Source organism: Pan paniscus, chromosome 10 (assembly GCF_029289425.2).
Source record: "Pan paniscus chromosome 10, NHGRI_mPanPan1-v2.0_pri, whole genome shotgun sequence".
NCBI lineage: Eukaryota > Metazoa > Chordata > Mammalia > Primates > Hominidae > Pan > Pan paniscus.
In genome coordinates this window covers 40,581,070-40,607,088 of record NC_073259.2, presented here as the reverse complement: position 1 = coordinate 40,607,088, position 26,019 = coordinate 40,581,070, and the positions used below count along the sequence as shown (strand labels likewise).

Here is a 26,019-nt window from a genome sequence, read left to right as displayed (position 1 = left end):
TGGGCCTAGTGGCGGGCGCCTGTAATCCCAGCTACTCGGGAGGCTGAGGCAGGAGAATGGCGTGAACCCGGGAGGCGGAGCTTGCAGTGAGCCGAGATAGCGCCACTGCAGTCCGGCCTGGGAGAAAGAGTGAGACTCCGTCTCTGAAAAAAAAAAAAAAAAAAGAAAGAAAGAAACACACACAATATTTGGTATTGCTAAACAATAACTAAAGCGATAACTAAAAATGTCCCCCCAAATCAATGTCAGACACCACACCATAAGAACAATAAGCAGGCTAAATGACAAACAAACAAACAAACAAAAAACTATACCTAGATATATCATATCCAAACTTCAGAAAATCAAAGAGAAAGAGAAACATCTTGAAAGAAGGCAGAGGGAAAATCACCTTACCTACAGAGGAGCAAAAACAAGAATTACATCTAACCTCTCAGAAACCATGCAAGAAGAGAGTACAGTCAAAGAGAGAAAACCCTATCAGCCTAGAATTCTGTATCCTGCACAATTCTTCAGAAGAAAGGCCACATGTGGTGTGGCTCACGTCTATAATCCCAGCACGGCAGATGGATTGCTTGTGTCCAGGAGTTTGAGACTAGCCTGGGCAACACAGTGAGATCTCATCTCAATGAAAAATAAACAAAATTAGCCAAGTGTCCTGGCGTGTACCTATAGTCCTAGCTATTTGGGAGGCTGAGGTGGGAGGATCGCTTAAGCCCAGGAGGTTGAGGTGAGCTGAGATCACACCACTGCACTCTAGCCTGGGCAACACAGTGAGATCTTCTCTCAAAAAAAAAAAAAAAGTGAAGGAAAAATCAAGACTTTCTCAAGCAAACCAAAATACAGAGAAATTCTTGCCCACAGACTTGCCTTGCCAGAAATCTTAAAAGAAGTTCTTTAGAGAGAAGGAAAATGAGCTAGGCACGGTGGCTCATGCCTGTAATCCCAACACTCTGGGAGGCTGAGGCGGGAGGACTGCTTTAGCCCGGGAGTTTGAGATCAGCCTGGGCAATATCAGCAGACCCTATTTCTAACAAAAATAAAAATAAATTAGCTGGGCATGGTGGTGCTTATCTGCTGTTCCAGCTACTCCAGTGGCTGAGGTGGGAGGATTGCTGGAGCCAGGGATGTTGAGGCTGTAGTGAGCTACAACCTTGCCACTGCACCCCAGCCTACGTGACACAGTGAGATGCTGTCTCAAAAAAAAAAAAAAAAAAAAAAAATCTGGGATTCGAATCTGCCCTCTCCAGCTCCAAGCACACTGGGATCCTTGCCGTTGGAGGTTGCTATTGGCTTCTGCCCATGCTGTGTATTGAGATCTGCAACCAAGCATGGGAGCTTACGAAGGCACCTGGTGGTTTCTAGGTAGGAAAACAGTGTGGATGCCAGATGTGGTGCCTCACACACAACAGCACTTTGGGAGCCTGAGGCAGGCAGATCACCTGAGGTCAGGAATTCGAGACCAGCCTGGCCAACACAGAGAAACCCTGTCTCTACTAAAAAAAATACAAAAAAAATTAGTCAGGCATGGTGGTACCTGTAGTCCCTGCTACTTGGGAGGCTGAGGCACAAGAATCACTTGAACCTGGGAGGCAGAGGTTACAGTGAGCCGAGATGGTGCCGCTGCACTCCAGCCTGGGAGACAGAGCAAGACTCCATCTTAAAAAAAAGGGCCGGGTGCAGTGGCTCACGCCTGCAATCCCAGCACTTTGGGAGGCCAAGGCGGGCAGTTCACAAGGTCAGGAGTTCAAGACCAGCCTGGCCAAAATAGTGAAATGCCATCTCTACTAAAAATACAAAAATTAGCTGGGCATGGTGATATACACCTGTAATCCCAGCTACTCAGGAGGCTGAGGCAGGAGAACTGCTTGAACCCAGGAGGCAGAGGCTGCTGTGAGCTGAGATCGTGCCACTGCACTCCACCCTGGGAGACAGTGCGAAACTCCGTCTCAAAAAAAAAAAAAAAAAGCGTGGACTGTGCGTAATTGTGTTTGAGGAAGAGATGGTCACTGTCTCTATGGTAGTGTCTTTAGGGAACTATCTGTGCCTGGATCCTGGGGAATTACGACAAAGCAGTCTGCAGGTTTGGCATGAACTCTGAACTTTCTCCCTCTGCAGGATCTTCAATAGAAAGGTCCTGTCCTGAGGAAACACTCAGAGGCACTTCTCTTGCTTGTGAAGCCTGCCAGCATGTATGTTTTGGTCAGCACTGAGATGCACATGACAAATTGTGCGCAATGCCTCAGCACAGCCCAACGGGGTTTTTTCTGTTTACACTTGACTAGCCTTGGACAGTAGGAGGAAACCTTAAATATTTCCTTCTACTCTCACAAACCCTTTATCTTTTTTTTTGAGACGGAGTCTCACTCTGTCGGCCAGGCTGGAGTGGCACGATCTCAGTTCACTGCAACCTCCACCTCCTAGGTTCAAGCGATCCTCCTGCCTCAGCCTCTTGAGTAGTTGAGACTACAAGCGCACACTGCCACACCTGGCTAATTTTTGTATTTTTAGTAGAGACGAGGTTGCACCATGTTGGCCAGGCTGGTCTCAAACTCCTGACCTCAGGTGATCCACCTGCCTTGGCCTCCCAAAGTGCTGGAATTACAGGCGTGAGCTACCACACCCGGCCTCACAAACCTTTTATCTAATAAAACAAAATTACTGCCAAAAAAAAAAAAGAGACAATGTCAGAGTCAATCAAAAAACAAGACCTAACTGTATGTTGTATATGAGAAAACCCCTTTAATACAAATAAACATATAGATTAAAAGTAAAAAGATAGGCCGGGTGCGGTGGCTCACGCCTGTAATCCCAGCACTTTGGGAGGCCAAGGCAGGTAGATCACAAGGTCAGGAGATCGAGACCATCCTGGCTAACACAGTGAAACCCCATCTCTACTAAAAATACAAAAAATTAGCTGGGCGTGGTGGCGGGTGCCTGTAGTCCCAGCTACTCAGGAGGCTGAGGCAGGAGAATGGTGTGAACCCGGGAGGTGGAGCTTGCAGTGAGCGGAGATCACGCCACTAAACTCTAGCCTGGGTGACAGAGCGAGACTCCATCTCAAAAAAAAAAAAAAAAAAAAAGTAAAAAGATAAAGATATACCCTAATCCAAAAAAGGTGAGAATAGCTATATTAATTTTAGAAAGAAAGATATCAGGAATAAAGACGAGCATTGCATAATGATAAAATGGTCAATACTCCAAGATGACATACAAATTCTTAATGTAGGCCAGCCATGGTGGCTCACACCTGTAACCCCAGCACTTTGGGAGGCCAAGGTGGATGGATCACTTGAGGTCAGGAGTTCGAGACCAGCCTGGTCAACATGGTGAAACCCTGTCTTTACTAAAAATACAAAAATTAGCCAGGCATGGTGGCATGCACCTGTAATCCCAGCTACTCAGGAGGCTGAGGCAGGAGAACCATTTGAACCTGGGAGGTGGAGCTTGCAGTGAGCCAAGATTGTGCCACTGCACTCCAGCCTGGGCAACAGAGCAAGATTCCATCTCAAAAAAAATAAAAAAATTAAAAATAAAAATAAAAATAATTAATGTGTATGTAGTTAACAACAGAGCATCAAAATATGTGAAGGAAAAACTGACAGAACTGCAAAGAGACAGATAGATGAACCTGCTCTTATATTAACAGTTGGAGACTTTAACACCCCTCTATTAGAAATGGACGTATCCAGCAGGCAGAAAATCAGTAAGGACACAGTTGAACTCAACAGCACCATCAATCAACTGGACATAATTAACATCTATAGATTAATTCATCCAACAACAGATTATACATTCTTCTTAGCTCACATGGAACATTTACCAAGACTGACCACATTCTGGGCCATATAACACACCTTAACAAGTTTAAAAGAAATCACACAATGTCTGCCCTCAAACTGCAATGGAATTAAAGTAGAAATCAGTGACAGAAAGATAGCTGGAAAATATGAAAGGACTTAGATTAAATAACATACTTCTAAATAATACATGAAGCAAAAAAGAAATCTCCAGAGAAATTAAAAAGTATTTTGAACTACATGAAAATGCAACTTATAAAAATTTGTGGGATGCAGCAGAAACAGTGATTAGTGGGAAACTGATAGCAGTGAATAAACATACTAGAAAAGAAAAAGATCTAAAATCAATAATCTAAGCTTCCACCTTAGAAAACTAGGGGGAAAAAAGAGCAAATTAAATCCAAAGCAAGCAGAAGAAAAGAAATAATAAAAATTAGTGTAGGTCAGGGGTGGTGCCCCATGCCTATAATCCCGGCACTTTGGGAGGCTAAAGCAGGAGGATTGCTTGAAGCCAGGAGTTTGAGACCAGCCTGGTCAACACTGCAAGACCATGTCTCTGTAAAAAATAAAAAAATTAGCCGGGTATGGTGGTGCTCAGGAGGCTGAGGCGGGAAAATCATTTGAACTGAGGAGTTGGAGGCTATAGTGAGCTAAGATCACATCACTGCACTCTAGCCTGGGCAACAAAGTGACACCCTGTCAAATGAATGAACGAACAAAAAAAGAGTGGCCAACATGGTGAAACCCCATCTCTACTAAATACAAAAAATAAAAATAAAAAAATTAGCTGAGCATGGTGGCGCGCGCCTGTAATCCCAGCTACTCAGGAGGCTGAGGCAGGAGAATCTCTTGAACCTGGGAGGTGTAGGTTGCAGTGAGCCGAGATCATGCCACTACACTCCAGCCTGGTGACATAGCAAGACTCTGTCTAAAAAAAAAAAAAAAAAACCTACTATAGGCCTGGCATAGTGCCTCATGCCTGTAATCCCAGCACTATGGGAGGCCAAAGTGGGAGGATTGCTTGAGACTAGGAGTTTGAGACCAGCCTGGGGAACATAACGTGACCCTGTTTCTACCAACACCCCCCGCCCCAAAAAGAAAAAAAACCTACTAGAAAGCTACAGTAGCAAACATAGTGTGGTACTAGAAAAAGAATAGACACATAAATTACTATATATATTTTATTTATTTATTTATTTTGAGACGGAGTCTCGTTCTGTCGCCCAGGCTGGAGTGCAGTGGCGAGATCTTGGTTCACTGCAAGCTCCGCCTCCTGGGTTCACGCCATTCTCCTGCCTCAGCCTCCGGAGTAGCTGGGACTACAAGTCCCCGCCACCATGCCCGGCTAATTTTTTGTATTAGCCGGGATTAGTAGAGACGGGATTTCACCATGTTGGCCAGAATGGTCTCATCTCCTGACCTCGTAATCCGCCCACCTCGGCCTCCCAAAGTGCTGGGATTACAGGCGTGAGCCACCGCACCTGGCCATCAATTACTATATTTATGTGAATAAACAGAGGGTCCAGAAATAGCCCCACATAAATATAGTCACTGATCTTTGACAAAGAAGCAAAGGCAATACAATGAAGCAAAGATAATCTTTTCAACAAATGGTGCTGGAACAACTGGATATCCACATGCAAAAAAATGAATCTAGACACATGCTTTATAGCCTTCACAAAACTTAAAATGGATCACAGACCTAAATGTAAAATACAAAACTATAAAATTTCTAGAAGATAATATAGGGGAACACCTACACCAGGGGCCACACAGCAGGGGGTGAGCAGCAGGCAAGTGAGTGAAGCTTCATCTGTATTTACAGCCACTCCCCATCACTTGCATTACAGCCAGAGCTCTGCCTTCTGTCAGATCAGTCGCAGCATTAGATTCTCAAAGGAGTCCCAACCCTACTGTGAACTGTGTATGTGAGGGATCTAGGTTGTATGCCCCTTATGAGAATCTAATGCCTGATGATCTGTCACTGTCTCCCATCACCCCCAGATGGGACCATCTAGTTGCAGGAAAACAAGCTCAAGGCTCCCACTGATTCTACATTATGGTGAGTTGTAAAATTATTTCACTATTATATTACAATTTAATAATACTATAAATAAAGTACACAATAAATGTAATGTGCTTGAATCCCCCCCACCCCTAGTCCATGAAAAAAATTCTTCCAGGAAACCAGTCCCTGGTGTCAAAAAGGTGGGGGACCACTGACCTAGATGACTTTGGTATGGCGATGACTTTTTAAATACAACACCAAAGTCATGATCCATGAACTAAGTAATTGATAAGCTGGACTTTGCTAAAATTAGAAATATCTGCTCTGTGAAAGACAACGTCAAGAAAATGTAAAGACAAGCTACAGAATGGGAGAGAATGTAAAAGATACACCTGATAAAGGACTGTCATACAAAATACACAAAGAACTCTTAAAACTGAACAGTAAGAAAATGAACAACCTGATTAAAAAATGGGCAACGGACTTTAGTCAGACACTTCACCAAAGAAAAATACAGATGGCAAATAAGCATGCTCAACATCATGCCATCAGGGAAATACAAATACAAATAATTGTTATTAGTATTATTTTTTGAGACAGACTCTCACTCTGTCACCCAGGCTGGAGTACAGTGGCGCGATCTTGGCTCACTGCAACCTCCGCCTCCCAAGTTCAAGCGATTCTCCTGGCTTCAGCCTCCTGAGTAGCTGGGACTACAGGCACTTGCCACCACGCCCAGCTAATTTTTGTATTTTTAGTAGAGATGGGGGTTTCATCATATTGGCCAGGCTCGTCTCGAACTCCTGACCGCAGGTGATCCACCCGCTTTGGCCTTCCAAAATGCAGGGATTATAGGTGTGAGCCACCCGGCAGGCATTAAATTGTTGTTTAATGCAAATTAAAACAACAAAATCCATTACACACCTATTAGAGTGGCCAAAATCCAAAACACTGACAACACTAAATGTTGGTAAGGATGTGGAGCAACAAGAACTCTCATTCATTTTTGGTGGGAATGCTAAATAATATAGCCACTTTGGAAGACAGTTTGACAGTTTCTTACAAAACTAAACATAGTCTTACCATAAACATAGTATTACAATATGATCCAGCGATCACACTCATTGATATTTACCCAAATGAACAGAAAACTTATGTCCACACAAAAGCCTGCACATGGATATTTATATAGCAGCTTTCTTTACTCATAATTGCCAAATCTCGGAAGCAATGAAGATGTCCTTCAGCAGGTGAATGGATAAATTGTGGTACATTCAGACAATGGAATATTACTCAGCACTAAAAAGAAATAAGGTATCAAGCCATGAAAAGATAAGGAAGAAACTTAAATGCATATTACTAAATGAAAGAAGCTAGTATGAAACGGCCTTATATTGTATGATTCCAACTAAACGACATTCTGTAGACGGCAAAACTACGGAGACAGTAGTTTTGGCAAGATCAGTGCTTGCCAGCGGTCAGTGGGAAGTGAGGGATAAACAGGCAGAGCACAGAGGATATTTAGGGCAGTGAAACTATTCTGTATGATACTACAATGGTGGATACGTGTCATTTTATATATTGATTTGACAGGAGTTCACTCTGTTGCCCAGGCTGGTGTGCAGTGGCACAATCATGGCTCACTGCAGCCTTGACCTCCCGGGCTCAAGCAGTCCTCCCACCTCAGCCTCCTGAATAGCTGGGACTACAGGTGCACATTGCCACACCTGGCTAATTTTTAATTTTTTTTTTGTAGGGATGGGGTCTCACTATGTTGCCTAGGCTGGTCTTGAACTCCTGGGCTCCAGCAATCCTCCTGCCTTGGCTTCCCAAAGTGTTGAGATTACAGGCATGAACCACTGTGCCCAGCCTCATTATATATTTGTTAAAACCTACAGAATTTGTAATACCAAAAGTGAATCCTAATATAAACTATGGACTTGGGTGATAATATGTCAATGCAGGTTCATTGAATGTAACAAATGTAGCATTGTGGTTCAGTATGTTGACAGTGGGGGAGGCTAGTGTGTGTGAGGACAGGAGGTATATGAGAATCCTCTGCACTTTTCACTCAATTTTGCTGTGAATCTAAAACTGCTCTAAAAAAAATAGTTTCTTAATTTAAAAAAAAGCAAAGGAAGAGCATAAATGAAAAAAGAAAAGACTGAAAACCACTAAGTAAATGTGAATAGCTTCTTGCATATTCATTCTCATACAGTGCTCAGAAAAGACAGAAAACCAAAGCATAGCAGAAAGTCCAGCTTCCAAGCAGGAACTGGTGTCTCCTTGACAGAGCTTCAATCCAATTATGCCCTAGCCACTGATTTTTCTATCACTACCTCCCCTTTGTTTCAGAGACAGTATCCATGACCTTCTGTTCATGCGGTGGAGGAAGAAATTGCTTCCCAGAAAGGCTTAGCCCACTCCATTCTACTAGATAAAGGAAAAACAAACAGCCACTCCACTCTGACAAGCTGATTACTGTCTATGGAGAAGCAAAATGCCTCCCTTAGGACTATGGGAATAGCCAACAAGGTACAGTATGTTCAAACCTTTAACCATGACTCTGCCAAGAGCAGCTATGTATGTGAATACAATCTCCTCATCTGGGCAGTCAAATATGCATAACTGAAAGTACAAACCTCCATAAGGTCCTGTCTAGTTATAGTTTCAAATGCACAGAAAGTGAAAGAAGGCTGAAATAAAGTCTCCCCTATCCACTACTGCAATTATCTAGGTAAAGCCTAGAAGGAAAGAACAGGAAAGACTGAAGAGGGAAAGTTAAAGTGTTGAATATAATATGATATTTTATAAAACATACACAGACATCTAGACCCCTGAAATTTTTAGACTACTTTTATTGTTCCCTCACAATACGTACAACCTAAGGAGACTACAGTCTCCCTGTTAGTCCTAAAAAATACCTGAAACTGAAGTAAAATGACAAATGTCTGAAGTTATGAACATAATGTAATTTAAAAAATTAATGTGCATAGATTGCCACAATGTAAAAAAAAAAAAAAGATGTTCACTGAAGTGACAGATGTCTATAATACTATTTACCCATTCTAGTATTATACAAACTCCAGGTATGTACTACAACTGAGATCTTTAAAACTATCTGAACACCTCTTTTCACTTGATTCAAATAACTATGCCAATGTAAGATTTGTTATTGTCAGTGAGCTTGAGAACAGAGACATAAAATGGAGGTAATCAAAGCTTAGCATTAAAATGTAGTCTTCATCCATCCTATTAAACTGTCACTGTCTCTCTGATAACTTCTCAGGAGCCAAGCTTTTAGCTCAGCTCTACAGGCTGCTGCCCTGAACCACTTTTTCTTTGCATTTACTTTTTATAGGAACTCCTGTCATCACTCTCACACACACACAAATACACACACACACACGCACACACGTGCACGCTCACACACAACTAACTGGTCTATCAGAGGCACCCAGCAAAATAAACAAATGAGATCTTTGGATACCACGAGTGATCATTTTGGTCAGTTACAAACTTACCCAGTGAGGCAGTCTCAGTTCTGAAGCCAAGAACTTGACTTCGTGGTAAGAGGTGGAAAAGACAAGACTCTAGTCAGGTATTTCCTGCACCTGAATGCACAGTTAATTTCACATGGTTCACAGATATACAATGAATCATCAGAATCAAGAAGGAAAATGTGCTGGGCATGGTGGCTCACGCCTCTAATCCCAACACTTTGGGAGGCTGAGGAGGGCGGATCACTTGAGGTCAAGAGTTTGAGACCAGCCTGGCCAACATGGTGAAACCCCATCTCTACTGAAAATACAAAAATTAGTTGGGCTTGGTGGTGCACATCTGTAGTCCCAGCTACTTGGGAGGCTGAGGCAGGAGAATCACTTGAACCTGGGAAGTGGAGGCTGCAGTTAGCCGAGTTTGTGCCACTATAGTCCAGCCTGGGTGACAGAGCGAAATTCTGCATCAAAAAAAAAAAAAAAAAAAAAAAAAAGAAGGAAAACGTGACGCACGCCTGTAATCCCAGCACTTTGAGAGGCTGAGATGGGCGGATCACTTGGATCACTTGAGGTCAGGTGTTCGAGACCAGCTTGGCCAATATGTGAAACCCCATCTCTACCAAAAAAATACTAAAACTAGCTGGTTCACACCTGTAGTCTCAGCTGTTTGGGAGGCTGAGGCACGACAATTGCCTGAACGTGGGAGGCAGAGGTTGCAGTGAGTGAGCTGAGATCGCACCACTGTACTCCACTGCACTCCAGCCTGAGTGATAGAGCAATCAAAAAAAAAAAAAAAAAAGGAAAATGGGAAAATGTATGTTTTAAGCAACTTTCCAGTTAAAGATAAAGACATTCAGACAACATATACAAAGAATCCCTTTACTGTAAATATCAACTATTAGATTCTCTGGTCTCTTTTGATCCTCTATGTATACTTCTACATATATATATATATATATATATATATATTTTTTTTTTTTTTTTTTTTTTTTTCTTTTTGACACGAAGTCTTGCTCTGTCACCCAGGCTGGAGTGCAATGGCACGATCTAAGCTCACTGCAACCTCTGCCTCCCAGGTTCAAGCAATTCTCCTGCCTAAGCCTCCTCCTTAGTAGCTGGAATTATAGGCACCTGCCACCACCCCCAGCTAATTTTTGTAGTTTTAGTAGAGACAGGGTTTCACCATGTTGGCCAGGATGGTCTCAAACTCCTGACCTCAGGTGATTCGCTGGCCTCAGCCTCCCAATGTGCTGGGATTTCAGGCGTGAGCCACTGCGCCCGGCCACTTCTACATATTTTTATCACTTAAATTATTTAATGTAAATATTTCCATGAATCTACATAGCCATATATTTTCACTTGTGATGATAAATGAAATTTCCATTGCATTAACACAGCACAGTTTCTAAGACAAAAGGAAAAAGCAGATGTGTAGAGGTGCTATGAAGTCAAAGAAGGACAGGATGTGAGACCTGAGTGGAGAATTGTATTATTCAACAGGCGAGATCCTCTATGTAGCCATATGCCAAAAATGTCAGAGAATAAGCAAGTTAGCAATCACTGAGCAGATTATACATCTCATTATAGTGTTGTTCTAATCATACCCTAATTCCACCTTACTCATATTTCCTCTTACCAATAAGTATGGCAGCCACCAGAACAAAAGCCCCAATTACTACATGGCACTAGTCAAAGCAAGATACCCATCCTTTGTATGTGGGAGCTTATGGGCATAAAACTAAGGTGAGAAAGAAGAAAATATGGATCAGGAAGTAACCTAGCCTAGAATGCACAAAGATGACACCCACAATGCTTCTCTGGGCCTATTAGTAGAGGATGCTGAAGCCTTGATTTTAGGTCCCAGTTTTCTTGTTCTGTCTACGTTTCTGGTTGGCCAAAAATTAATTTTCTTTCCTCTTTAGAATCATGTCCTTGCTGCAAAATGATGGTGGTTTACCTCAGAGAGTAGACACATTTCAGCATCATTACCAGGCAGATAAAAAACATTGTAGACTAGGGCTGAGGCAGTTGCAGAAAGATTTCTTCATTTTCATAAGAATTTACACCTTTTTTTTTTGTTTGCTTTGTTTTTTGCTCAGGCAGAGCTCAGCTACAGATTTAGCTCTCTCTGGTATGGCAGCTAGATATATAGATCAGTAATAAACTATACAAAAGACTTAGCTGGCTGATTTGGACCATTTACCAAAAAAACACTACTTACTCATTTTTTTCTAGGCTAGATGTGGATACTGATGTGTGTATGGAAAATAATAAGGAAGCAATTTAGCAGAGTGGTTAAGAGAGCTGGTATGGAGTCTAACCATCTGGGTTTATGTTACAACTCCATCACAAAATACTGAGTAACCCTGTACAAGTTAGTTCTCTGAGCCTTAGTTTTCTCACTGGTAATTCTCCCTCAGAGGTTGCTAGGATTAAATAAAATATCCCTGTAAAGTACTTTGGCAGAGTACATGATAAAAGCTCAGTGAGCTATAATTATTGCTGCTGTTGCTGCTGTGTTATCAATGAAATCAAACAATTTTCATTGTATTTTATTCTCTCCCTTCCCTGTATGCTTTCTGGATGGAAAGATCATTTTCCTGTACCTTATATAAACACATTTCCTCCAAATTGTATATGCATGTATGCATACATGACCTGTTAATATGCACTAATTGATGTTAACCCTGACCACCATGCTAAGAACTTTCCCTAGGCTAGTGTTCACTTTACCACAGAGTCAGTTCAGTCTGACAAGTTAGGAAAGTAGTACTGAGCCAAGACTGGGAGATTCTCATATTTAGTCAAATCGAGAGGGTAAAGAGACAATATCTCTATGAAAGAAGATCCTACTCCGTACCAACGAGCTAGAATTCTAAGCAGACAGGAACCATGAGTCCTAGAACTACAGAAATCAGTATTTCTCCTTCCCCCATATTTTATCAATCTAAATTTTCCAGAGTAGGGAAAGGAAGAAATGGTTCTTTCTTTCTAAATTAAGTTGGTTCCAGTGTTTATCTGGGCTATTCTTAACACTTACACTTCTCAAGTAGTTTCTTTTTTTATTTTTATTTTTATTTTTTGGTAGAGTCAGGGTCTCGCTTTGTTGCCCAGGCTGATCTTGAACCCCTGGCTTCAAGCAATCCTCCTGCCTTGGCCTCCCAAGGTGCTGCGATTATAGGCATGAGCTTCTAGTAAAAGAAGCTGAGATAGCCCAAAATAAAATGCAAAAGTAAATCTGCTTATCTTGCACATCCTCATAAACTTCAATATCTCCTTTGCTCAGGGACCATTCTACCTAAGCCAGTCCACATCTGTGATCCCCTAACCCCAAATAAAAACGTCCATTTCTTTATGTAGCCAATATCACAGTCGTCATTAAACCAATTCATACTAAAGTGTGAATGACAGCCCCCACAGAGTTCTCCATAGTTTTCCAAGAACTTAGTAATTTACATGAATCTTTAATTAGTATAGAAGTACAAGAGTTTATTTCTGGATGAGGAATCTTTGCACTAATGTTCTTCAATCATATATAAGGCTGCCCATGGGAAGAACGGAGAGAATGAGACTTTATTGTCCTCAACCTAATCAAAGGAAAAGAGATCAAATGCTCTACTTCCTCTTGCTTTTTTTGCTCAACCCTAATACCTTGATTCCCCAGATACAGTCCATTCAGTGTTCATCTTGTCCTTGCTCCTAACACCTAGAACCAATAAAACTGTCACTAGGCAAGCTAATTCCTATAACATCAGAGAGACTCCCAGCAGAGAAGAAGAAAGGCTGGGCCACCTAAATCTCCCTGGATAAATGCTTGGAGTTTTAGATAGAACTTGGAGCTGTGGAGTCTCCCACCTCTAATTTCCTCTCCCCATTTTTTCCAACAATTTCCAATCACATGCTTATCTACTCACAACTTTAAAAAATCAGAGGGCTATATGATTCCTACTACATGACATTCTAGAAAAAGTGAAACTACAGAGACAGTACAAAGATCAGTGGTTACCGGGGGTTCAGAAGGGTGGGATGAATAGGTGGAGATTTTTATGGCAGTGAGACTATTCCATATGGTATTGTTATAGTAGATACATATTATTATACATTTGTGAAACCCCACAGAATGTATAGGCAGTGAACACTAATGAAAATTATGGCCTTTAGTTAATAATAATGTATTAATGTTTGGTTCAACAATTGTAACAAATATAGCACACTGATGCAAGATGTTAACAATAAAGGAAATTGTGAGTAGGGGTGGAGTGAGGAGGTATACGGGAACTCTACTCTGCACTCAATTTTTCTATACGCTTACCGCTGCTCTAAAAAATAAAGTCTATTAATTTTTTTAAATAGAGGAAACACTGGTGAATAATCCCCACCAGTACCACGGCTAATAAGAGCCAAGATAAGCTGTATAAAAAGGACATAAAGATGTAAAAAATTAGACTGTAGGGCTTGATCTCAAACAGTAACTAAAGGACAATAACTAAAGACAGGAAAGAAGCTTGAGGAAGTGAAGGAAGGAAAGACAACCTCATAGTGGCATTTTATAGTGACTAGTGTGCAAACAACTAAAACAAATTTATTTCCCTCACAGAAAGAGAACAGAAGCCAAGACACTTAAAAGGGACACTGAGTTTCTCAGCAGAAAAATCACCACCATTAAGCCTCTGGCATACTTACGAGTATCACCCTGATGCCTCTCCCTGTGGCTAAGGAATCAGAGCTTGTCATTGTAACCAAATCAGCAACCTGTGCTGGTGCCAATCTTTATAGTGGATTGAGCTATTTTTCAGGAAAGGCAAGGGATAATTGCCCAGTATCAAAAGAAGATCTGACCCTTGGGAGGAGAAAGGAGGTGTTCCTTTTGCCACAGGATGATTCTCTCTGGTATAACATAAATGGCTCTTTGAGAGATCATGTCTTTGATAAGCAGCGGTGCAACTCTGACAGCCAATCTGCTGAATGTCGAACAGAGCACTCAGCTTTCTACAATGATCCAAAGGACACAGCAAGGCTCCAGATTTATTCTGCTGACTTTCCCCGCACAGCCACTCAAGTTTTTCAAAGACAAAAAGGAACAACTCTTTCCTTTCAATCCAGGAGTTGCAAATTCCACTGGGATTTAAAGACAGAGCTATGTTTGCTCAAAATCTGACATCGCTGATGTGAACAACAAGATTTAAAAGCTTGGAATGATGGCTGGCAATTTTAGCAGTTAGAGCAGAAGTTGGTTCGGCACTTCAATCTGCCAGCAGAATCAGCAGTCACACAGGGCACATGGTGTGCCAGACTGGGAATGAGCTAATTTCACAAAATTCATTCTCATTCTCTTTGTACTTTCACATGACAATTGCAAACAGTCCACATTCTTACCAAAGCACAAATACAAAGGTAGCATATTTCACTGCACAAAGAAATTTCGAAGTAAAAACACAAAGGCACTGTTACAAAGAGATAAACCTCAAAGCTTCTATCTTTTCTCCATGATGCTTTCCTTCTTGAAATCCTATCCTTAACATGATAATTTTGAGACAAAACTTTAAAAAGCAACATCTCCCTACAATAAACTATTAAAACTATTTCCTCTTCACAATTTGTATGTCAATTCTTCGAGATGAGATTTTGAAACAGAAAACCATTCTACACATTCTACCTCGAAAGTAACATCCACGTGCTACGATTTAAAGGACAAGCTCTCTGTGGTTAAATAGATTCAACCCCCAACAGACAAAAGAAAACTAGGCTTGACAGTTAAGATACCCAATTTCTGTTTAAAACATGTGTTGTTATCTTATGATAGCAAACAAAGAAAAAAAACCCTCAAATTTAGGGGTGATGAGTTCTATTGTGATTTTAAAAAACATGTATTATTGTACTAAGTACACTAGTACAATAGGTACTGAAGCAAAGTGATTAGTAATAGCAAAACAGCACAGAAAATTATAAGCAGAAAATCAGAATAACATTTTTCCCCAAACTAAATACATAACCTTTTCACAAAAATTAATGGAAAGAGGACAAAAATAAAGATATTTTGCTTTATAAATAATATTGGCAAACACTATACTTTATGTGTTAAGTTTTTAGACATAACCAAAGGCCTGACATTTAACCAAATGTCGACTAGCACTGTAACTCTTTCAGAAAGGTTTATCATTTGGTTATAAAGACTCTATTAGGATTAAAATCTCAGTATGACTGAACTCCAGAGCATGGGGCTTTTCTTAAAATATTACAAAGTCCACTTTAAAACTTTGTGCCAGGTGCAGTTGCTAATGACTGTAATCCGAAGTACTTGGGAGCCTCGGGTGAGAGGACTGCTTTAGGCTAGGAGTTCAAGACCAGCCTGGGCAGCACAGCAAGACCCTGTCTCTAAAAATAAAAACATAAAATTAGCCAAGCATGGTGGTGTGCACCTGTAGTCCCAGCTACTCAGGAGGACTGCCTGAGCCCAGGAGTTGCAGGCTTCAGTGAGTTATGATTGCACCACTGTACTCCAGCCTGGGTGACAGAACAAGACCCTATCTCTAAAAAAAAAATAAAAGTGGCATTGTTTAAGTCACTGGCACATAGTTAAAAAGCTTAAGTTTGCCCAGTCACAACTCTTTGAGCAGAATGTTGAAATTATTTTTCTCTTCAGAAAAATCTTCCAGAGAGCATCTCTTGTACCTTATTCATAATGTACAATTTATTGGCATTTCTTTTCCTTTCTAAATGGCCAGGAGGGAAGAGCTCCACAGCCACTGTATGTGGTTAGTAATGGCGCTTTTACTTGTCATTGTACAAAGCCTGTTAAATATTTACAACACAGACAGCAATATCTAGTCCTAAACATCCAGTTGTGAGTTTGAATTTTTTTAGAAATAAATCTATGACAAGTTTTCCCCAGTAAAACGCCAGAAGACTTTACTAACAGCTTCAAGAGACCCAGCGGGTCCAGAGGAGCAGTTATAGGCCATCTGGTGATTACTTATTATTATTTATACAGCACTGTAGATGTACACACAGATGTGTTATGAATCCACATACAGAGAGGCCCTAACAAGGGCTTCAGACAGAATGCGACTGCTGAGCAAGTCAATCTGCATTAAAGAAATACGCTAACCAGAGAGAGGGAGTACGCTGGCTGCTTTTTAATCTGCTGCATTCGCTGGAAGACTATTTGATAAAAGAATGAAGAATTCTATATAATGACAATATCTTGTAAGTCAACAACCTAGCTATATGCTATATGTAGTTTTGCCAGAGTGGCAAAGGAAGGATAAATGAAAGACAGGCTCTAAGATTCAGAAGGCACTTTGTAAACTCAGCAGTTTGCAAAAGAAGGGAGTAGGAAAGAGGCCTTTTAACTTAGGAAGAGCTGAGATGCAAAGACAGGATTTTATTTTTTTTCTAACAGGAATGCTCTGAGAACAGTTTCTGGGCTCCTGTTTCAAATATTAAGTTATATCTAAGGAAAACAAGAGGGAATAACTGAAAAATGTCACCTTAATTTCCTGCGTGTAGTACCAATTAGATTCATACAGCCTTTTTTGGGAAGGGCAGACTGGAGCAAGGATGCTTTTAATCTACTGTGCTCTAGTAACATACATATATTTGTTTAAATATAACATGAAAAAAAAATCAACTACATGTTTCTAAGGGCAAGTGTCAAGAGTATCAGATCTGACATTAAGAAACTTGAGTTTAATTCCTGCTCTTAGCATGTCTACATTTAAAAAATTCCAGTCCCAGGCCAAGTGCGGTGGCTTACGCCTGTAATCTCAGCACTTTGGGAGGCTGAGGCAGGCGGATCACCTGAGGTCAGGAGTTCAAGATCAGCCTGGCCAACATGGCGACACCCCATTTCTACTAAAAAATACAAAAATTAGCCAGGTATGGTGGTGGGCGCTTATAGTCCCAGTACTGGGGAGACTGAGGCAGGAGAATCGCTTGAACCTGGGAGGCAGAGGTTGCAGTGAGCCGAGATCACACCACTGCACTCCAGCTTGGGTGACAGAGTGAGACTCCATCTCAAAAAAAAAAAAAGAAAAAAAAACCCCAGTCCCAGTTTTGTCTATATGATACGTAAGAGCGGTCTACTTCCACCACAGGTTACTGCAGCATCCAGAGAGTGAACTGAAAGTTATTGCAAAGTCAACATAATACAAAAAATAAGGTTAGCATTTGGCCTAATTTGTGTATAATGCCGTGTATTTTCAGCTGCCTGACAGCATGCAGGCACTCTTACCAGATGGGAACTAGATGAATTATTGAATGAAATATGAATTATTTAATAAAAATTAGAATTTTAAAAAACTCTTGGCAGAGGGTGGGGAAAAAAGGCTTATTTTTTTGCCTGAAATTGCCTTCACCTGTCGAAACATGTAAACATAGCATATACTACCACAAATGGCATTTACCTACCAGAGCCATTGCTTCCCCTTGTAATTCTCCAATTCAAGATGCTTCCCTAACATAAAGAATTAGTAATCACCACCAACTCATTCTTTCCTGCTTTTCTTTTGTGCTTATGCCAGATAATAGGGCAACTTGCCAAAGAGACAGAATTAAAGATCCAGAGTCCCACAGTACCAGTATGGCCCATTTAATGGGAGGGCTGGGATAACAGGAATAATCTCTATAGATTTGTGTTATATAGGCAATAAAACATATACCTTTGCAGCATGCCAGCATTTAACCAATCATAGGAGCTATTTGTTGCCTCATATATTACAGAGCAATAGAGATTTAAGGGATAATGTTCATGGAGGCAGAGGATACGAAGCAATAAACAGCTTTGGAGGTTGGTTAAATGCCAAGTGAAGCCAGGACTACAACACCATAAACATTATTCCTATTATATGACAAGATATGGAGGTACAAGAAGCTGCCCTCAATCCCATCACAACTAGGGCTCCATCACTATTCTTGGCCTTAGAAAGGAAAAGCAGGCCCCAGAGGTCTATGAGTTAGTTATATGTTTCATATCTCAGTTAGAAAGATATGAAGAGAATTTCAACCTGTACCTAAATGTCCTCTGGGAGAAGAGAAGAAGATCTGACAGTAGATCTCTCCAGGCAAAAAAAAGAGTAATAGCCCCTCAGGGTCACACTGGACAGAGAAATAATCGAAGGATTTTTTCCTTAAAAGGACAGAGGTGGGCTGGGTGTGGTGGCTCATGCCTGAAATCCCAGCACTTTGGAAGACCAAGAGGGGCAGATCACCTCCAGTCAGGAGTTCGAGACCAGCCTGATCAACATGGCGAAACCTGTCTCTACTAAAAATACAAAAAAATTAGCCGGGAGTGGCAGTGGGCGCCTGTAATCCCAGCTACTTGGGAGGCTGAGGCAGGAGAATCACTTGAACCCAGGAGGTAGAGGTTGCAGTGAGCCGAGATCGCGCCACTGCACTCTAGCCTGGGCGATAAGAGCGAAACTCCATCTCACAAAAACAAAACAAAAAAAGGACAGAGGTGATACAAAATAGTTATGACAGAAACCTTTCTCACTGGCTAAGAACAAGATGATACTAACTCTCCATGAGTAGTATCTCCTCAGAGGAAATGCGTTCCTGTTTTTAAGGAAATTGACATTCTGATAAGCTGATATGACCAGCTTCTGTTCAAACACTTGATTATGGTAACCAGAAAGACTACTTAAATCTGCATAATTTATACTGCAAACCTGCGTCATGTGCCTGAGAGGGAGGCATAGGAATATGGAATTTGTTGATCCCAGTAATAAAAAACTGGGCAAAAAGCATCCAAAAGGTAAGTTATCTAACTGCGTTTATATGAAATAACATCTAAAATTCAAGATTACTGACAGAGACATAGTATTTATTCCCACTTCCACATACAATGGAACAATTTTATAATCCATATTCAAGTAAAAGCGTCCTCCAAAAGTATAAAAAACTTATAAGACTTCCTATTAATAGATTCAGTACCAAACTATATTTCTATTATTTTTACAACACAAAGCTGTTTTATAGTCACAATGTCTTTAAATAGATGCTATCTTATAAACATTTCAAAAACCCACACAACTCAAATTCAACCAGTCCTCTGCCAAGAGGGTATCTGGGGCACTGTTGCCTTAACAACACTAACCCCATTCTCAGGAGGCAGCTCTATTAACTACTCCTGCTACCACATTCCACAGAGAGGTATTAGCAGGGATATTGCTTTCCCTGAGTTCCTCTTCATGAGGTTGATGAGGCCTCAAGAGAAACAAAAAAATCTCAACAGGAGAATAGGAATAACAAGGCTAAAAAACCCTATCACCTGTCTTTTCCGCTAAGAATGCAGACAGCACAACCTTCAGCAGCATTTTTTTTTAAGCACATGCAGCATATTTAGAACTCAGCTGTGTCACATCAGACTTACTGGTGGGAAGTGGATCATGAACAGAATCCAAAAATAACAGCCATTAAAGACCTAGCAACCAAAACATGTTTACGTATCCATTGAAAGCCTAGTGGTTTTGATTATATAGTGGAGAGCATAATCCACTAGTCTATTTTAGGTGAATTTTCCTTTCACCTTCCCTTAATATTAAGGCACAGGACAATTTCTGAGTTTAGGAATGCATAGGGTAAAGTCTGGGCAAGGAGCAGATATTGACATAATGCAAGGTTCCTATAGTTTTATTTGTTTTTTAAGAAATAGTGGCCAGGCACGGTGGCTCACGCCTGTAATCCCAGCACTTTGGGAGGCTCAGACGGGAGGACCACGAGGTCAGGAGACTGAGACCATCCTGGCTAACACGGTGAAACCCTGTCTCTACTAAAAATACAAAAAATTAGCTGGGTGTGGTGGCGGGTGCCTGTAGTCCCAGCTACTCGGGAGGCTGAGACAGGAGAATGGCGTGAACCCAGGAGGCGGAGCTTGCAGTGAGCTGATATAGCGCCACGGCACTCCAGCCTGGGCGACAGAGTGGAACTCTGTCTCAAAAAAAAAAAAAAAAAAAAAAAAAATAGTATCCTGAGTTATAATTGTTTTCATTCCTACTTCCTCTACCCAGTAGAAGCCACTGCTTTTTGAGACTTCTATGGTAGCAGCTTCTAAACCACGTCTTGCAAAAATTATCATGGTCCTTATTACCCATCCTGGGATTTACATAGCCTTTTTATTATTCTACCATTTCTGGAAGAAAGAACTTGAATCAATGACAAATGGATTACAAATAGTTTGAAAGGCTCAAGGTGGCTCCAGAATGAAACCATTCTCAAGGGATATTAAGGAAGTTGGATGACAGGCTAAGGGTAGTTCACTTTACCAAATTTATCTTATCTGCCAGATTTTCACTATTTCATACAACATAAAGCAATCACAGTAAATCTTGTAGAGATCCCAATCCAGAGTTATTTGTTACCAGATCGTGGGAGAAACTTGGAAGAGACTAAATATAACTAAAGAACTATAATCTCACCTGACCATAAAGTTTTGACATGCAAAGGGGGTAAATGGGTGAATCATGCTACCTTCAAAACCTTAAGTTGTACCTTTGTATCCTTTTTCTATGAAATAAGTATCTTGAATCCAAAAGAAAGAGGTAGCAATGTTCCACACTCACCTTCCTACTGAGGGGAAAAAAGCTTTTAGAACCTAAGCCGGAGGTTATAATGAATCCTAATAACCAAAATACCAACAAATAATTCAGAAACAGGAGACAGAAGTAGGGGAAGGAAATGGCTTATGGTAAATGGAACACAACCTTACGAGAAGGAACCAAAGTCAAAGTCCCTACTATTTTCCTACCTCCAGTCCAAAACACAGCAAAACAAAAACAAATTTCACAAATCTGTGACATTTCACAAATTTCAGTGGATACTACTCTTTTCTGATGAGACAGCCTGAAAAGGTGTTATTTATATCTTTCTTCCTCAGAGAGCTTAAGAGATGCTTTTCTCATATATTCCTTATTTTTATCTTCTATTTTTACTTCTTTGCGAAGTCCTTGTCTGGGTTGTTTTAAGCATATAACATATATGAGGAGTTCAGGAGTAGTTTAAACAATAAGTGAAGAAAAATAATGGTAAGTATTAGAAAAATAAATCTTTTCACCAAAAATGCCTATTTTTCAACTAAAAGCAAGAAGTGAAAAAGGTACAAGGTATCGGTCATAAGCATCATAGTAAACAGTATTATCTAATTCCATGTAAAAATTTGGAGAGATCATTTTTAAATTTATTTATTTTGAGACAGTGTCTCGCTCTGTTGCCCAGGCTAGAGTGCAGTGGCATGATCATGGCCCACTGTAGCCTCAAACTCCTGGACTCTCAAGTGATCCTCCTGCATCAGCCTCCCAAGTAGCTGGGACTACAGGCGTGTGCCACCATGCCTGGCTAATTTTTAATTTTTTTTTTTTTTTGTAAAGACAGGGTCTCGCTATATTGTCCAGGCTGGTCTCAAACTCCTGAGCTCAAGCAATCACCCTGCCTTGGACTCTGAAAGTGCTGGGATTACAGGCATGAGCCATACCAGGCTAGGAGAGATCATTTTTAGAAATGTATTTCAATAAAGCTGTCTGAAAAGTGAAACAAATGTATTCTATTTTCCCAACTGGCTTTTACTGTAAATATTTATATACATCCATATATAAATGGAGATACATATATATTCTATATATATATATGAAATCACATGGGGAAACATGTAGTAAATAATAAAGTTGAAAACTTTGACATGAAAGGAAATACACCCTAGGATGGCAAATACTGCAGAATATGATGCCTTTGTTGGTCTTTTGTCAAAATTTTAGCATTTACTGGAATTTGGAATCTTCCTTCTGTTCATTCCTTGTCACCACCCCCATTTTATCTACCTCTCAAATTCATAGGAATCTCTGAAATTTAACTCTTCTTTTTGTCCAGATATTTACAATGTTTAATATAACTAGTGTGTAATCTCACACACCACCAGTAAGTGTCAGTGGACAGTCACATGACATATTCCTAAGTGAACAGAAACTCAACCCTTTGAGTTCTATAAAACAAATTAATGAAGGCAAATAAAACTTCCTTCGTATTCCTTTCTTCATCCTTTGTGGAACATGGCAATAGAGGAAGGTCTAGGAAGAAGAGTTAAGGAGATGCAAAATGAAAAAAAAGGCGATTTCAACAAAATTACTTTATTAAAAAAGCATATGATGAAAAATGACATACAATATACACATATGAATATAATTACGTGACAGCTGACATACAGAACAATGCATTTATGGCATTAGACAGAGAAAATGTTTATATAATGCTGTGAGATCTCAAGTTCTCTATTGGATTCGTCTTTCCTAGATAGGTATCTGCTGTAGCTGCTAACAATGATTTTCTGGATCAACAGTCAAAAGAAATTTTTTTTTTCCTTATTTAAAAAATCCAAATAGATTCTGGCAAATTGAGGTTCACAATGAGTGGGTACATTATCAGCTGCCTCTCCAAATATGTTAAGCAGACTTTTATATCCATGCAGGTTGAAGAGAAAACATTTCTTTCTTTTTTTTTTTTTTGAGACGGAGTTTCGCTCTTGTCACCCAGGCTGGAGTGCAGTCGCACAATTTCGGCTCACTGGAACCTCCACCTCTTGGGCTCAAGCCATTCTCCTGCCTCAGCCTCCTGAGTAGCTGGGATTACAGGCATGTGCCACCACACCCAGCTAATTTTGTATTTTTAGTAGAGATGGGGTTTTGGCCAGGCTGGTCTCCAACTCCTGACCTCAGGTGATCTGCCCATCTCGGCCTCCCAAAGTGCTGGGATCACAGGCGTGAGCCACCGCGCCCGGCATGAAGAGAAAACATTTCTAAACTTGCTTTGTATTTAGATGGACAGCTTTAGAAAGGAGGAGACAGCAACATGTATTTTTCCATACTGTGTGGTGGGAAACAAGCACCAGTAGAATAACAATATGGAAGACAGCAAGGCAGATTTCATTACGGTAGAGTACCTACACTTCCTCATAACTTGGATTTACACACTGCAAATCCTCTGATCTGATTACCTCCAGTGATCACGTAAAATACTGGCTTTAAACTCTTTGCCTTAGTGATAAAACAGCCACTTTGATTCACAACGAGACATTCACAATAAAGTATATTGTAAACGTACCTGTCCACAGCCCGGGGCATTGCACACAAACGGTCTGTCGTCTCCCATATTTCATATAGCAGAGCGGAGCTGAGGAGGGGGAGGTGAGGGAAAAAGTTATGTTAAATATGCTGGAGCAAAAAAAAAAAAAAGTGCTTCAAAAATATCAACCCTAGAAACAGGTGTTCCACGAATGTCATCTATCAAAGTTGTAAACACAGGCTACTTTGGGGAGACCCATTAGACAGGTGGCATATGATCTACTGTGTCTCAACTGAAACTTTTAATTAGAAAGATTGAGATCTAAATAGTCAAGGAATTTCAAACCTTTGCTAGATTTTCCCTCTTTCTACTACAGTATATAACACACTTCTCCAATCTGTTGAATTACAACTAGTGCAGTTCCTTATGTCAATAAATTCACTGAACGCTCGATGCGGAAGCCATATTTCTGAACGAGAGAAGACCAAAATTTGTCATTTAATTAATTAAGGGATTATAGGAGGGGTGCTCCATTTTACAGGGCCATAATCTGGCTCCCTGGTGTATAAACTACGAGACTGTTGGCAAGGGCTGTTTATCCCATATTATTGCCAAAGAAAACAAAGCACCCATCCTATTGGGCTACATGGGAAATGGCTTTCATTAATAAAAAAATAAAAATAAAAACCGGGAGCCTCCTCCTCCCCCCACCAATCGTCTGTGGCAAATGGAGAAGTATCGATGCCCTTCCCCCTTCTGATTCTATTTACGGCTAGGTTTTTAAAAGCAGCAATAAAACAAATGTCGACTCTTTGGGGGTTTACTGGGTGAACATGTTCCGGCTGTTTGTGCTGCTTTCGGCCAGTGTTCTTGGGCTGCTCTGTTGCAGCCAACAGATGTGTGCTGCTGCAGGGGATGAAAGAAATGGCACTAAAAGGCATCACCATCTATCCCTTCTATTTCTCTGAAGACTTTAACAGGGTTTATACTGTTTTATAAATTATTGAAGCTAAACTCTCAAAGTGTTTATTGAAATTCTTTGTTGAAGAACAATAATTCCAATCTGAATGTGTGGGAGAAATTTCTCATATTCCAACTAGGAATAAAAATAGAAGTGGAGATGGATAAAGATTAGAAATGCAAATCATAGTAAAAAACAATTCCTAAAAGATAAACCGTATTTTGGAAGGTGGAAGAGAAAAATGGAGTGGGGGGTAAAATAGTCTTATAAACTCCTAAAGGATATTTTCAAACATCCTTCCATGAAAGAGAAAGGTATACAAAAGAATACGAACGAGGGAAGATGAGAGAGGAACTACAATTTGAATATGCCTGCAAGTGACTTCAGAACTGTAACCAAATTTCAAATTTTTATCTTGGAAATAAACTGAAATGTCAGGACAATCTGTCAGGCTCGCGTTGAAATAAAATGTTAACGTGCTAGACTGAATCTGGTAATCGGAAAACCATGCTTAAAACTCAGAGGGTAGCTACGTAACATCTCTCCTACTCTCTTAGGACTCACTGTGGGGTTAGAAACCAGTATTTCTCGTTGTCTAATCAGTAATTCCACAACTAATCGGTGTTTAAAATTGTGGGATGCCCCATAAAATAGAAGGGGTTTCTTGGTCATCTTTCAGTGTGATAGAAACATGGTCTAACTAGGAAGGAATATGATGCTACAGCACTACTGTAATGGAACAGAGCCTATACGTACATACATGTACATGGATTTATATCACATTTAACCAGGATAAATTGCTTCAATAAATTCTGTTCCTAGGAGAGGCCAGCTCAAGCTGATGATTGGGTACTGGGAAATGAGAGCTTCATTCTTCTTCACACAGCCCCAGGATGAGGGGGGTTTTCTGGTTGGTTGGTTTGTTTTAAATACATGATTTTTTTAGCACTTTCGGGAACTACAACATGCTACAAAAAATAAATACAAGTAAACAAAAGTAAATAAATGCAATGACCAGGACCATTAAGGCTGAAAACTTAGAGCATGTCTGGAAAGCAATTCATCTCTGCAAAAATTCCTAACTCCTGTGCTAGAGATAATTTCACTACATGTCCCAGAATCTGCTTTCCTAATATAATCACAAAATGAGAATTTTATTTCAACGAGGTCCTCTAATATATTTTCAACCAGGAAGTAAACTACAAGGGCTAGAGTAGACACAACACAAGGATCAGGCAGGATTCCTTACTTTTATCTTGATTCTGTTATTTGATGCTAAATTTTCTCATTTTTCTACCTATTTAGAGGAGGGAAAGAGTTCTTGCTGAGAAGTGGGACAGTATTGGCATAGGAAGTGGTGAAATAAATTCTGGAATGGCTTCCCTCAAACCACAAAATTCAAAATGTAACTTGCCTTTGCACAATCACATCACACTATATGGCTTCCAAATTTTATTTAGTGGCACACTTACTAGAAAATAGAGATGAAAAATCATGACTTTCTGAAAGAAAAAAAAACAAAAACAAAAAAATTTGGGGGGAAAAAGCATTAAAATCTAACAGAAGTAAGTATTTTCATTGCTCTTAAATATTCAACTGACAGCCACTAACTAGGATTTCCTGCTTCCTTCTAAATTTGCTGGCCTTTGTTTTACCATTTTCACCAAAGGGAGATCACAATGAGAGGAAGAAGCCTCTCTTCTT

The 26,019-nt window shown here is 40.3% G+C and overlaps 1 protein-coding gene across 13 annotated transcripts in view; it reads right to left on the bottom strand.

Annotated features, from left to right (window-relative positions):
* LOC100981854 (cyclic AMP-dependent transcription factor ATF-7) overlaps positions 1–26,019 on the bottom strand; it is a 117,468-nt gene that overhangs the window by 69,665 nt on the left and 21,784 nt on the right. For all 13 annotated transcript variants that reach the window (XR_008620407.2, XM_063593477.1, XM_003831007.5 and 10 more), the window contains one exon: positions 23,394–23,462. Coding sequence is in view for 11 of the 13 variants with exons in the window: in XM_034935730.2 (XP_034791621.1) it covers positions 23,394–23,448 (55 nt within the window). In the remaining 2 variants the exon portion in view is untranslated. Of the gene's footprint in view, positions 1–23,393; positions 23,463–26,019 lie in introns of those variants that run through there.